Source organism: Schistocerca cancellata, chromosome 2 (genome assembly GCF_023864275.1).
Source record: "Schistocerca cancellata isolate TAMUIC-IGC-003103 chromosome 2, iqSchCanc2.1, whole genome shotgun sequence".
Classification (NCBI taxonomy): domain Eukaryota; kingdom Metazoa; phylum Arthropoda; class Insecta; order Orthoptera; family Acrididae; genus Schistocerca; species Schistocerca cancellata.
Window position 1 is genome coordinate 427330391 of NC_064627.1, and position 15966 is coordinate 427346356.

Below are 15966 nucleotides of genomic sequence, written 5' to 3' on the forward strand. Positions count from 1 at the left end.
CCTCTTCCTGGTTGTTACTTTGGTAACCATAATTCCTGTTCCTTCCCGATTGCTGATTACAGCCCCAGGTCCTTTGTGATGTACTATGTTGCACCGGAGAGTGTCGCTCTTCTTCCGTGTACCTTCTTTTCGAGTTGTCATTACTCTTATTTTGATTGTGGCCGTTGTAGTTCGGTGCTGGCCTACTATGTCACTGGAGTCCATTATTGCGACGGTTGTTATTTTGTTCACGCTGTCGGCGTTTCTCCCACGACTGTTCTTCTTGAAATGCGAATTCCAGTTCGCGCAAAATGCCCTTAAATACCTCAGTATCGCTACCACAACGACCGGCAAGTGATTGTTGATACGAGATGGGAAGTTTCATGTAGCATAATCTGATGATTTCCGCACCGCTACATGGGTTGTCTAGGTACTGGTTCCTTTTTGTCATATTTTCAAAAAATTTGACCGGACTCCGGTATCCTACCCCTTCGCTCTGGAGATCATAATTTCTTGTTTGATCGTTTCTTGGGTTTCTTTAGACCAACACTTGCCCAAGAAGGCATTTTTGAATTCTTCGAACGAGACACTCGTCTTCGCTACATTTCTCATGTACTCAGCGGTCGCGCAGAGCACACAAAATCCAGCTGGTACATCAATGGCCAGTGTGGGGGCAAAGATAACTCGAATTGTCCCATAAAAGTTTTTGAATGCAAGCTATTACCTTCGTCCTTGTAGTGATGGAACTTTCGGACTGATACAAAATGCTTGTAGTCAAACCGGTCATCATTCCAGTTATCATTTCGACCGTTCTTACGATTCGTATGAACTACGGGACGTGGACTAATTCGTTCCGACACGCTATCGTCATCTCTCCCCCTCTGTATGTCCGACAGTTGTTCGGTACATCTAATCAGCTGGCAGCAATTGTGCTCACTGGACTGCTGCGCGCTGTCCGTGTTTACCTCGGTCGTTGCCTCAGAGCTGTGAATGAAGGCGTGGCTCCCGTTGCTTATAGCGTCAACTTTGTCACACCGTGAAGCGGTTATCTGTTTTCCGGCAAGTGACGTTTCAGTCGACGCAGTAATTACACCCTTCTCCTTTCCTGATGTATCTGTAATGAGACGTTTTACCTCGTCCCCTAAATTTCTTTTTAATATCGCCACCTCCTCTTTCAACATCTCGTTAGGCCCTATGTCCGGCTGCTCTTGTTGCTTTTCTTCAACACGTTTTATCCGGCTTTGTAGCCTTGATAACATAACCTTTCCTACTTTTGCCGTGCTTTGCGTCGAGTCCCGAGTTTCTCTCACTATTTTCCTTACATCTTTCGCAATTAATTTGGCTTCAATTGCCGTTCGTTTGATGATGGCAATCTCCTTCTCTATTTTGACGTCGAGATTCTTTACCTCCTCTTTTACTTCTCTATGAACTTCTGTGAGCCTATAGTTCAGCTCCGAATTCGCCTTTTTAATTTCGGCATTCAGGTTGGCGCTCTGCTCTAAGTTCTCCGTTTGCATGTGTTGCAACAGGTCCGTAATGTTTTTGATAGTAGCCGCATTTTGATCCTCGTCCTTTTGCGGTTGAAAATACGACTCTTCTCCTCTATTCTGAGGAACCCTTCGATATCTAGACAAGTACCGTCTCCGCGCCCCCGTCGGATCACTTGTGAATGAATCGTTTGATAATGGTCGGACACCGTTTTGTTCCAACACACTCTGGCTTCTTAGGCTGGATCTTCCATACTTATGGATTAATCCTGTACTCCCTGCTTCCCCCGAGCCCTCAGTATCACTGCCTGAATCAACGTCCTTGCTATTCAGCGGACTAAACCAGTCGTGAGACGCAGTTTCAGGAAGTTGCAACTCGCGTTCGTCACGCTCATCGGTAGAGCTTTCCCTACTATCACCCATGTTCTCCCGAGTTACAGTCTGATTATATTCTGCCGTTGTCTTGGCTTTTCCCCTCGTTATCATTTGCACTTTTATGTTACACGAAAGCTCAAAACCCAGGTACCTCTTACACTCAATAATTAGATAACAAAAAACATATATCAGGACACAAATTGATACACTGGGTGTGAGCAATGACCCGACAACCAGTTCATGAAGAATTCACCCAAAAAGGCTAGTACTAATGATTGTGTTCTGTGTGATCAGCATCGGCTGATTACAGCACTGTACATCATAAGTACTCCAACAAATCATAAATACAATGCACAGGCACCTGTAAATGTCAATTTGAAAGGACAGCACATGAAGAAGACAACGTAACTTATTGTAACTAATGCTACCCGTTTTTCAATTTAAAATGGCTAAACAATGGATCACGTGGAAAAATTTCCTTTTTCAAGACTACTCCCTAGCAAATCCTGAAGTATCATATCCAGGCAGGGTCGCTATATGTAACACCCAAACCGTCACTTATCTTGTTTTGGTGTGTGTTGACCCCAAGTACTTGACTAACAGATCAGCAGAGAGTGCAAAACTGCCGCAATGTCGGATAACGCAAAGAAAGTAATAAGGCCCTGTGACTCCTGATTGAACTGTGATGGCAATGTTGACATTAATTGATTCAGAACTGATCCCTTTTAATTAAAAGGGGTGCACATTGATGTTATATTCAGCTATTGAACACCAGCTGCAAATGTTGAACGTAAAATTAATTAAGAAAGTGACTTGGGATTTCAACTACTTGACTGAAAACAGATGCAGTCGATTAGCACAAATTTATTTTTAACTCATGACCTTCAATCATCACATTACATGTCTCTCCTAACAGGCAGTGGTAATAAATTGCGTTTGCGTGGAGTAAAGCGCGATAACTCAAAAGTAATTCCTATCAACTGACCCAGGCGTAATGTGAAGTGCGAGAAGATTTCTACAATACATGGCCCATGAAACCCTCGTGGAAACTTTGCCGACGTGATCCAACAAATTAATCAGTGGCCGGAGAGGGCACAATATCACCGAATACAACGTGGCGGAGCGTCGTCGTCGTGCAGACGTCGGCCAACCTCCTGGTGCTGCAAGGCTGCTCTCATCTATTCATTCCTAGCTATCTTGCTCAGTATATAGCTGAACCAAAACTTCCTATCTCCAAGCTCAATCATTCCATTTGCTAGGTCCTAAACTGCAGAGATGCTCACTCTTTCACTGGCAAGCTGAGTAAAGAACGCCACGTCCGCACTCTAGGCAAGCTGGCAACGGAAGACCTTACAGAGACTTCTCACAGTCCACTCGTCACCTCGGTTTCCCCTCCAGCAAAATCACTTACGCCAATTGCAGCGCAAGTCGCGTTAGTTATGCGTTGCTTCCCAGCGCCGACCAATGCCTGCTCTGGGAAGTGAACAAATTCCCGCAAAATTTCCCTTCCTCTCAACTTCTGCTATTTAGCTCCTCCCAGGCCACCCATCAAGGTTGGCGTCTGCACAACCACCAAGTTTTCCGGAATTCTGACTCCCAGGAGAGTACTTCAAATTCCTTGGTCCTACGTTCCCATCGGAGGCCAGTGTATTTCATTCTGTCGCACTTTACCTGATCTACTTCAGACTCTGCGGACCATGAATTCAGCGTGAAGTTGCTATAGTCACGAACACGCATATTTTGACCTCTGTTGACCGCTCCACCATAGCTTTGCGCAGCTTTCTCGTATGTTTCACTGATAACAGAACGATGACATTTATCAACAGGCATACAAATTCTCCATCTGCTTCCCGGTACACCAGCATGGGATCAAACACCCCCCCCTCTCTGTCACTCATCTTAAGGCAGCTGGAGGCTGCGCCCCATTACCGCTTTCTCAAGAGTTTGAGCTGCCCTAAGCTGCCTATTGTCACTTACCTTCACCGCTTACCAGCTGTGCGCCATGGTCAACTCGAATACTTCCCTGGGGTAAACTAGCCTATAGTAAATCGACGCATTTGCACAAAGTTTTCATGTCGTGTGAATTACTTTAAAACCATCACCCGAGATTAATTATTCCAATACGTCCATACTACACCCTCTACAAGACGCCTTGTGCCCTGTCAGTCATTTTTGTTCAGCCCTACTGTTCGCTCAACGTGTATTAGGTGATCTTTAATGACTTCATGTAGGGGGCATAGTTCTTGCCATTTTACAATTTGAACATTTTTTTGATCTGAAAATAGTACCTTTTCGCTGCATATGATAGCTTATTGGCTTAGTGCAAAGAACGTCATAGAGATTCTAATGTTCTAGAAAATAAGGTAATAATACAATGGGCACAAAACGTTTTAATGTGTATGTTTTATTCCAATAGCTATTACTTAAAACATGTTTCTGTTCTATAAAACAGAATCAGTGTAGCGACAGACAACGGCACAAAACTGTCCAAATATCTTTGGACATTAAAATGCGCAGTTGTATGCATAAGAGAAAGATCTGATTTCCCATAAATTACTCAGGAAAGCTGAATATCGTCTGCCTATTTGCTTGACTTTAAGGAGTGCAGGGGAATGCAAGAATAAACCTTCTGAAACTGAAGAAGGTAATCTATATTGATATTACAAGTCACTGAGCAACTAAAAGTTGCCTGTACGAAGGGCAGATCTATCTGTAGCTAAGAAACCCAAGCGTATCATGTTGCTCCACCCTGTGCACCGTAGCTCTCTTGGATCCTCATTGGTATCCTGTCCTGAATATGCTCGAAATGTTTCTCCTAAAGCCTGTTTTACTCCTCTATGGAGACACTCTTGAGGTCATACGGGGTATAAGCTGGGATTCTGCCACAAGGTATTGCAAGTTTCTTCTAGTCCCTAGAATGTTGAGTGAGATTCATACCACGAGATATCGTCAGCCATTCCATTCATTCTAGGAAGTTGGTGTGGCGCGGTACGCTTGTGCATTCACCAGTCTTCTGACTCGTTTGATGCGGCCCGCCACGAATTCCTCTCCTGCCCCAACCTTGTCATCTCAGAGTAGCACTTGCAACCTTAGTCTTCAATTATTTGCTGGGTCTATCCTAGCCTATGTCTTCCAGTACAGGTTATACTCTGTACAGGTCCCTCTAGTACCATGTAAGTTATTCCGTGATATATTAACAGATGTCCTATCTTCCTGTCCGTTCCCCTTGTCAGTGTTTTCCATACATCCCTTTTCTAGACGATTCTACGGAGAACTTCCTCATTCCTTACCTTATCTGTTCACCTAATTTTCAATGTTTTTCTCTAGCATCAAATGCTTCGGTTCCCTTCTGTTCCGATTTTCCCACAGTCCATGTTTCACTAGTATACAGTGCTGTGCTCCATACGTGCATTCTCACAAATTTCTTCTTCAAATTAAAGCCTATGTTTGGTACTATCAGACTTCTCTTGGTGAAAAATGCCATCTTTGTCAGTGCTCGTCTGCTTTCGATGTCCTCCTTGTTCCGTCCGTTATGGGTTATTTTTCTGTCTAGGTAGCAGAATTCCTTAACTTCATATACTTCGTGATCAGTAATTCTGATGTTAAATTTCCCGTTGTTCTCATTCCTGCTACTTCTCATTACCTTCGTCTTTCTTCTGTTTACTCTTAGTCCATATTCTGAACTCATTAGACTGTTCATTCCATTCAGCGGATCCTGTAATTCTTATTCACTTTCTCTGAGGACAGCAATGTCATCAGCGAATCTTGTCATTGATATCCTTCCACCTTTAATTTTAATTCCACTCTTGAACTTTTATTTCCGTTACTCCTTCTTCGATGTGTAGACTGAACATTGATGGCAAAGGATTCATCCCTGTCTTACACACTTTTTATACGAGCTCTTCGTTCTTGGTTTTCCATCTTATTGTTCTCTCTTGCCCCTTGTGCATACCGTATATACCCGTATTTCCATATAGTTTAACCCTAATTTTATGAGAATTTAGAACATGTTGCACCATTTTACATTGTCGTACGCTTTTTTAGGTCGACAAATCCTTTGAATATCTCTTGATTTTGTTTAGTCTTGCTCCCATTATCAACCGTAATGTCAGATCTGCCTCTCTGGTGCCTTTGTCTTTCCTGAAGCCAAACTGATCGTTCTCTAACAGAGCCTCAGTTTTCTTTTCCTTTCTCCTTTATGGATGGAAATTGGATGGATGAGCTGCTAAGCTGATTGTGCGATAATTCTCGCACTTGTCAGCTCTTTCAGTCTTCGGAAATGTGCGGATGATGTTTTTCCGAAAGTCAGGTGGTATTTCGCTAGATTCATAAATTCCACACACCAACGTGAATAGCCGTTGTGTTGCCTCTTCCTCCAATGATTTAAGAAATTCCGATGGAATGTTATGTATTCCTTTTGCCTTATTTTGTCTTAATCCTTCCAAAGCTCTTTTAAATTCTGAAGGGAAAGACTTGTCTGATTACGTCGTGGAAGAAAAACACAAGAGTCGACATACAAGAGATAGGAATTCCAGTATTAGAATCAAAATTTAAACGAGCTTCGGAAAGCTTTTCTGCATTATCCTCATGAAAAACGAACCCATCACTTACACGTTGTCTCTAGGCTGAACAATAGATTGCACCATCCTGTTCATATACAGTACAGCACCCAAATTACTCTCTATGTCGATGAGACGCATCCGACGTTCATATATCATTTTGTCCCATAATACGTTTGGTCCATGTTTCTGGAGAACCCGTTAGACTGCCTATCTAAGACTTTTATAGGTACCTGACCACCTTCACGGTCTTCCTTCACGATCATAAATCCTGCAGTCATGGATCAAGACAAATTAGGCGCCAATGATCCAAGTTCCACTGCACTTTTTCCCTTGCATCGTTCTTCCGCAGAAAGGTGCTTAGGGTTTGTACCGAAGTACCTAATGAACGCCTGACGCTCAATTGATATTGCGGGCCGACACAGCTCTTCCATTTGTCTCTAAAGGACGAAGAGCGTATCCATAACTTGTACAGGGATTGCACAAAAATAGAGAAACACGAAAAACGCAAGACGTGCCTAATTCGGTGTAGGAAACGCTTTGCATTCAAAACGGCTTCCAGTCGTTTCGGAACGGATAAATACAGGTCCCGTACGGATTTCAAGGAACTCTCATACATGCCTCGTACGAAGAAGTGGCAGGTTCAGACATATAGGTATGACTCTCCCTTCTCACCAAAGTAGATTACAAAGGCTGAGTAATATTGGGATCTGGTAACTTACGGCCAGGGAACGCGTGACAAAAGCTATCATGGACGATGCGAGCTGTGTGAACAGCATCTCTATCTCCTGGAAACACAGCACCTCCACTGGAGAACATATATTGTACAATGAGATGGATCTGATCAGCCAAACGGTCACTGGGTAGTAACGCGATACCCATAGAGCCCATGCAATATGGCTGTCCAAATCATCACCGAACTCCCGCCATGTTTCAGTCTAGGGACTTAACCTCGGCCAGAAGTTGGGAACAGTGCGAAACAAGACTTATCCGACCAATTGACTTTCTTCCATTGCTCAATAGTCGAGGTTTTATGGTTTCATCATCACGTTTTCCTGTTAGGGGCATTTGCAGCACTGATTAATGGTTTTGAAACTGCAGCTCGTCCTATAATTTCCTGTTTCCCGAGCCCCCTTCGTGTTTTTCAGTCGCTTACAGGGTCGCGAGTGCGACTTTCATTTCTACAATGACTTCTGCAGCTGTCGTCCTCTTATTTTTCATCACAGTTCTCTTCAACTAATGTGTGTGACGATCACTCAACACACACTTTCGTCCGCGTTGTGACTTAGCGTGTGATGTTTTCCCTTTGTCATTGTATGCAGTATAAACCTTCTATACGATGCCTCTTCAAAAACTGTAACCATAGTTACGAAAGAACCCACCATACGAACACCAAAGATTTGACCATATTGTAATTCACTTAGCCCCGACATAATGCACTCACTACTACACAAAACACTGGACTACGACTGGCACTTGCAAAGTATTGAGGACATTACACAGCTGTCGTTCGCGGCCAAATACAACAGCGCAAGCTCAGGACTTGGCTATGTTCAAGAATGCATTTTCCGCGATGTTCCCATATTTTTGTCCAACCCCTCTAGGTATCGACCGTCATCTAGTCTTGCGCACCATGCGAGGGTTCTTTAACGCTGCGTAGCCGGCCGCGGTGGTCTCGCGGTTCTAGGCGCGCAGTCCGGAACCGCGCGACTGCTACGGTCGCAGGTTCGAATCCTGCCTCGGGCATGGATGTGTGTGATGTCCTTAGGTTAGTTAGGTTTAAGTAGTTCTAAGTTCTAGGGGACTGATGACCTCCGATGTTAAGTCCCATAGTGCTCAGAGCCATCTTTAACGCTGTGTGTTCATGATAGTGGTGTAATAATTGAATGTCGTCGCTGTTGTGTACGACAGTTAGGAGAGCAATTTCCCGAGCTGTCCATCATTCTTCCCGTAAAGTAGCAACGCACTCACGGCTTATTCTTGAAATGATCCTTCAGGGTTTACTTATAGACCGAACGACGTGTGTCAGACACTTTGCTCCGTTTGTGACTGGAAACACAGCGGTCTCTGTTGAGTAGTACTGGTTTAATTTTACTTCCATTCCACGTGCACAGCTATTCCTTGTGCTATAAAGAGCACAGAAAAAGAGGTTTGCGGTAAAAAACACTAACTATGCTAATCATGCGAGTGATACCAAATTTTGTGGAGGAGGCATCATTGAAGATCTGCGTGTGACCAGTTAGTCGAATCGTATAATTTCCAACCTCGTGGGGCGTTTGGATGTGACAAAGGGCGGATCTTGAGCTGAAAGAGAGGAGGAGGGAAACCACATGAATCGTCGACCATAGGGTGAACCAAGGACAGAAGCAGGCAGAAGCAATGTGTTCACTACAACACACCGTGTCGTCGCCCTCAGTTTGTTGGAGACTTGCTCAACCCGTGCACCTGAATCGTCGTCCCTTGAACTGGATGCCGCTAACTCGGTAAGCAGGGGCTGTCCTGACGAGCAGCGTCGCAACATTTTCAGCTCTGACTCTCGGATCTGCACCTCCACCGATGACCATAGTGTTCGACTGTGGCGACGATGGTGGTGTTTTGGAGAGACATCTCAATATTGCTCCTAGCAACGAGTTGTGAGGAGACAACGGTTAAGAACTGAAGTCATCTCTGATGGCGATTCAGATAAGCGGAGGTATATCACAAAACACTCTGCGTGTTTATGCGTTGCCTCCCATGGGACAGTGTACTGGCTCCAATTTTCAACATTACAACACTTGTCCATACGTGCCATGTGTCGTTATCAACTGTGTGCACGTCTTGTGGTGCTCCCTTGGCCAGCGAGATCTGGTAGAACGTGTGTCCAGTAGCAACATGCACGATATGGAGTACAAATTACAGCAGTCCCACGCGGTAGGATACAAAGGCTGTATGACACCGTTCGGAAAAGAATCAGTGCTAGTTTCGTTAACTACAAAGCTTATTTTAGTCAATACTCACATAAATTGTTTAACGGTTGTACCGGTTTCAAGGTTTCAACTGACTAGTCATTATTAATAACTTATTAGCCGACGATTGCGTCAGCATTTTCATTAAGTTCCTGTTAATTATCTAACGGGAGCATAATGGAAGTATTGACTCATACTGTGTGTTGAGATAACCATCGGCTAACTTTATGGTTAAAATTAACTTTCTAACTGGTGTTCTTTGCTAATAATAATGCATATTCCGTTCTTCATATGACTAAATTTTGTAATCACTAAACTAAAAACACACAACCTGTCCTGCTGCGTGCTTTATCTTTCTGTGAGAGAAAAGTGCTAAGAGCCGCCGTGGTGTTGCAGGTTTCAGCTTCACGGACCGCGACGACGGCTACGCGACGGACATGCCGCGGGTGGGAGAGGACCTGTACGAGGCGCTGCAGCAGTTCTTCACGCTCTTCCCGGGACTCCGGGAGCGGCCGTTCTTCGTCGCAGGAGAATCCTTTGCCGGTACTTGCCCACAGCTGGATTTATTACTGCTTCACATGAGACCAACAGCCTGAAAGCTATTGTGCACAACTGTAGACCTAAATGCGTTATGATAAGAATTTTTTTAAATAGAACAGGTAAGTTATATGGATTCTGAACGTCTGCACCACCTTCATTACTGCTTCTGCTGCTATACGAGCCACATGACTAGTGTGAGAGCCAGGGAACATGTCGTAACTAGAAGAAAAGTGTCGCGCGAAACTAAGGAAAAGACAACAATGGGTAAAAGAAAAGAACAGCGTGGAATCGAGAACGATTAATGCACCACCTAATACAGAATACAGTAATTAAATTTTCCAGTTTAACCCTCTCACTTTTGGTGTAGACAAAACGCAGAGACAACCACCAATCGTTGTTTGCAGTGAAGTGTAGTAATTTTCAAACAGTACAGGACTGAGAATTAGTGTTTGTCTCCATTTTACCGGATCGGTTTTCTGTCCTACTAGGGATGGGTAGAACACGGTTTATGATCACTCGCACTGGCGGTGATACAGAGAACAGCTAGAACGACCGTACGTGTGCAGAGCTGTGGTACTTACAGACTCTAATGTGGCAGTGGATGGGCTCACGTAACAATCCTGTAGTGGTGATGGCACTCTCTGGGGTTTGCAACGTGCGGCCGTCGTATAAGCCAGAGGGTGTCTGAAGTTCCTTCCATATCGGTACTCTGGCTGGCTGGGAATCCAGTGGCTGTCGGACGTTAAACTGGCGTTTTCTAGCTCTTTTCCATCGTGTGGGTGGAGTACTTTAATTGTAATTTCTAATTAAACGTACTGATTCGCACTGTAATATCTGAAATAAGTAAATCACCCATCAGATCAATGATAAAGGAATTGATCTGACTATGAAAGTAAACAATGATCTCAATGACCGCTGTTTGTTACACGTATGTAATAAAATTCACAAGAATTGGGTTTAACAATCATTGAAACTGCTAAGCTAATGCCTTGGCAGACCTTAATATGGGATCTGGAGTGCAAAATAAATGAATGCACATACTTACACGCTTGGGAGTCGTATCTTGATCGCCAACGTTTAGTGCAGAGAGACAGAAAATTCTACAGAAAGATATTCATGTGCATCTTCTGCCGGATTTGAAAGCATGTTGAACCTCTAACTGCAAACAAGTCTTTGGAATGAAGACCGAAATTACTGAACATCGTTATCAATGATTTGCCTTTCCTTAGAGATGGCTTTGCTGTTGCAGCTGGATCTCGCCATGCGTATAATCTGCAAGTGGCGGCTAAAGTGGCTCCAAAATCAGTCATTTGCTTGAAACCAACAGCCCCACCCTGTTCTTTGTCTAAGCTTAATTTGGTCGGATGAGGCTCTCATCCCAGACGAGTCAGGAGAAGTCGACTACAAGTGAAGTTGCCAAAGAAGAGGCCAGCCCTAGAAGTCTACCTGTGAAGACGCCAGCCTGAGAGGTAACTTCCCGTAGAGCACTTCCAACTCCAAAGCTCTGTGCTCTGCGTTTATCGGCACAAATTTGTTTTGAGTGCATGCTGACCAGTAAGAAATTATCCTACAAGACGCTGGTTCCCTCCGTTACTTGTGTTTCAGGTGTTTAACCAGTTAAAAAACTTCTTAAGCTTGGTACTCCAAAAATGTGTCCAGTTTCTCCCTTACTCCGCCTACTTTCCTATACCACCTAATATTGTAGGACCTCTACAAGTAAAGTTGCACTCCTTACTCCCTCTTTTACATTATTTATGTGAACCATTGAAAGCCGTTTCTATGTATACTTCAAATTCGGTTTCTCGGCAGTCGGGCAAGGTGACGGCCTCTCAAGACCTTCAAAAGAGCTGTAAACTTTCTTTTCTTCTTCCACTTTCTAATTGTAGGATATTATCTTAAGCCGTCATTTTCGGCAAGGTTTTAGAGCCCGCTGTTTCCCACCACAGAGGCAGTTCTTCCGGGACCCTGCTGTTAAGCGGCACGCATCCCATGACTACAGGGTTCGTGAAGATGTGAATGTTGACGCACACATCGAGGAACTGTAATCTGCATTGTCTCTCTTCAGACGCTCTGCACCAGCTACCTTCCTGTGTAACTTTCATTGCACAAAACAGAGTCGGGCACGATACTACATCTGCCTGGCATTTCTCGTCACGTGGTGGATGAGCGGCGATTCTGTAGATAGGGCTGGGGGACTGTGTCCTTGCAGTTTATGGCTCTGCAGAGCTTCCCTCATTCTGCACCGAGTCCAATGTGTTTTCACAGTTGCTTTTCATTTAGCTGAGCATACAGTTGAACAAAGGAAATTGTAATCTAAGTTGTAAAGTATTAGCAATCATTGGTGCTGATTCACATTTCATTACCTGGTGAACACTATTTACTACGATATGATTTGACTCTTTCTTATAGGTTTTACACAAATTATGGGACACTTAGTAAAAAGACAGTAGCGTAATACTAAAATTCGTAAACACATTTTTAACTTTGCCTCACTCCTTGAATATTCTATTTACAATTGATAAATCTGACACTGGAAAGTACTTTTACTGTAAATGATGACAATTCCACATCCAGACAGCCACAGTTTGCAGAGAGCATAAGACATTCACTTTCTCTCCCGTGTATTATTCAGTAATAATCCTATCATCTTCGGTTATTTCTCTGTAGGCCATCTTTAAAATCAATGAGAATAAAATGATTGTGAAATAATCCATTAAACTTGATAGTATCTTAAGCTCAGAACACATATTTTCTTTTGTTTTTTCTGCAAACTTGAAACTGAAATTAGAGAAATATTTCTATTGCGGCTGTGCTACAGTCAAGTTTGTCGAAGGACCCATTGGTATATGCTTAACAGCAATTCCGGTCAGAGGATAATGTTAACCACCATTTTCATTCATTGCATACTTTGTCTCCTGCTAAGCGTAGGAGCACAGAATTTGTCGTGTCTCGCCACAAATATTCTTTCTCTTGCCAGCAAGCAAAATCTTCACCGCGTAACGTTGAAATGTTTTGACCAATTGAATTTAAGTAAAGAAACAACTGCTACTTTTATAAAGTTAAGTTCCTTCGATTTGTTTGTTATGTTCGCAGGAAAATACATCCCGGTAGTGGGCTACACAATACTGGAACGCAACAAGGTCGCCTACGAACCCATTAATCTCCAAGGTACGTAATTATACTGTCTGCTACTGGCTAAGAGATAGTTGCATATTTCGTAGGTCATCTGAATATAAACAGTTGGATATAGAGCTTGCCGTTTGAATAACAGTTTGCTGAATTTTACAATAATTTCTATCCCCACACTCAGAACATTCGTAGATATTTAATCAGTTATATCTGTTCAAAATGTCATCTTTGATCTAGACGGAGATGTTAAGAGGATAGATCATGGGTAGCTAAGACGGGAGACAGCACAAAAGACAAAGTACCGTTATGACATTCTGAGACATAATACAAGACAAATTATGATTGCTACTTGTCGTTAAGTTTGTGATTACAGTTACTATCTTCAAATACATTTTGTTAGATCTGTTATAAAAAAATAGCTTACTACATTTCTTTATGTTCGAACGCAACGGATGTACAGAGTATCTAAATTAAGTACACTATTACTTTAGATCGTACAGCAGAATGATCAACGTAAGCAGTAGTAATAAACCCGGCACCATGCACGAGATCTATCGATTGACGGATATAACTGTTGATTGTAACACAATACTGCAACTTTGGAAAATTAATTCAGGTCTTGGTGCTTTCATAAGAGAGCATACTATCCATCGCTGCATCAGAAGCAAATAATGATAGGAGAAAGAGAAAATTTTACTTCATAATTTCAGTATGGCTGAAGTTTTTTGGCTTCTATGATATTTATCCAGCATAAATATCGGAACAAAAGAACAGATTTCAACTAGAACACCCAAAACTTTTCACTACTGATAGTCATTCATGAGAAAATGTACTAAGTATACAGGGTGTCCTGGGAGGAATGGTTAGTATTCACGGATATGTATGGAATGATTATTCGAAGCAAGAAAGCGTAGAAAATATTGACTGTAACATGCGTAACTTAAGAAGTAAGAGCTCTTTTTTATCTTCGATACTGTGAAACAAATTTCTTCTGCTGCAAACTCTTTGCGTTCCACGTTTTGGAAGGAGGTAGTATGTACCGAAACCAGACTGTCTGATGAAAACAACCTGACAATATCCGACACAAATGACACTATACAATCTGCAGAATGAACAAATATTTAGAAACATACTGTCAGTAAATAATTAAGATGATGACACACACTTAGATCCAGTTCTGTACTGGCTTTGATGACTATAAAGATCAGAATTACGTAAAGTTATTACAAGAAAAATATATGCTGACAAAGTTCCGTATCAAAAATATATCAGTAATAATAGAAATATGTGAAGAGAGGCGAGGTAGTGCTTATATTTCTCTCAACCTGATGATATTTCTTATAACACGTGATGGGTCATCTTATCTTACTTGAATCAGGCAACGGAAAAATCAGAGGACAGTACCTACTTCAGGTAAACCTATATTATTAGTTTTGTTCGTGCATTAAGGATTTGATGGGATCGTAACACGTAAGACCTTGTTTTTATTGTAAATATTCCATTCAAATGATTTACTTCTGAAGTCTGGTTGAAGTGACTGACATATACAAACAAAATACAATCTGCAACGCAGTGTAAATGAATGGTCCCCATTTGAATAAAAAGTAAATTTACCAACGTATCACAGTGGATAGTTAGCGTTCTATGGGCACTGCATGTTGTTGCAGATGACCATGTAATTGGAGAGGGCATCTATATTTACACAAAAGAGCTACCGGTTTAGGGCAGAAAATAACTCATTTACATGCTACCCCTTTCATCAAAGGAATAATAATAAAAGTGATTCTCCACTACCGATAGCTGCTACCACTTCTACTGCATGCTAAGCAGAGATGTTATGGCTCAAGACTGAGCACACACCAAACCGCAAAAAATCCCTTAAATTATGCAACACAGGGACAAAGAAAATTAATTCACATACGTAGGTGGTCGTTCTATACCGCAACTTTAGATTTATTGATTGCTTAGCAAAGAACTGAATTTCCTTGAATTCTAAGTAACATATGGGTGAACGTCCACACTGTACATGGAAGGAGAACGTATCTATTCTGCGAGAAAAATCAACTTAAATTTGGAAACCATCGCATGAATTACCTATACACTATCTGATAAAAAGTACCTAGACTTCTATTATTGGAGTAACAAATGGGTGAACGTCTCCTTTATGCATGGAAAGAAAATGTATCTATTCTGTGAGAAAAATGAATTTGGAAATTTTATACAGACTCCCCTCCCCTCCACCACGTCAAATTGACCGCTTTCGTAGCGGGGATGTATGCCGGTCTCGGATCTAACCCCGCCTGTGGATTAACGGGGAGTAGTCGATGAGCTGGCCAACCTGGATGTGGTTTTTAGGTGATTTTCCACATCTCGCTGGCTGAATATCAGGGTGGTTCTCATGTTCCTCAGATATACGTTAAGCAAACATTTACAAGACTTTATCACATTTGCACTCTGAATTTGTACACAGACAGGCAGGGTATACTGCTTCTGTCCTGGGGAGTGAATAGGGCACTCGTAACATTAGCTGTTTGATCTCCTTGAACACTTGCTCAGTCTCGGACTTAATATATTATCAAAATATATGAGAGGGATCTGATGGATCTGCCTCAAGCTCAGTAACAAAGAGGAAGTATGGAATCAAATTCCTGTATGCAGAACGGAAATATCGCACTCGGAGTAATGCGTTTGTTATACTGAGCCGTTTCAGCTCGTACAGGTGATGCAGAAATAACAGTGATGAATATGTGGAACTGATGATAAGAAGATGATAGGAAAATAAGCTGAATTTGAATCAGTTTAAGTTGTCTCGACTTAGGATCAACGCCATGGACCAGAAAATGTTTTTATCAATGGTTCGACACCACCTGATGAGGGCTAGACAAGTAGTATGAACACCACTTCCTCAGCTCCCATTGTCCAAAAACTTTCAATGCCTCGTACTGCTAAGGG

At 42.4% G+C, this 15966-nt stretch overlaps 1 protein-coding gene across 1 annotated transcript in view; it reads left to right on the forward strand.

Moving 5' to 3' along the window:
- Positions 1–15966, forward strand: part of LOC126154645 (venom serine carboxypeptidase-like) — a 100560-nt gene that overhangs the window by 30595 nt on the left and 53999 nt on the right. Inside the window, exons 4-5 of the mRNA XM_049916175.1 lie at positions 9742–9888; positions 12979–13053. Coding sequence (XP_049772132.1) covers positions 9742–9888; positions 12979–13053 — 222 coding nt within the window. The remainder of the gene's footprint in view (positions 1–9741; positions 9889–12978; positions 13054–15966) is intronic.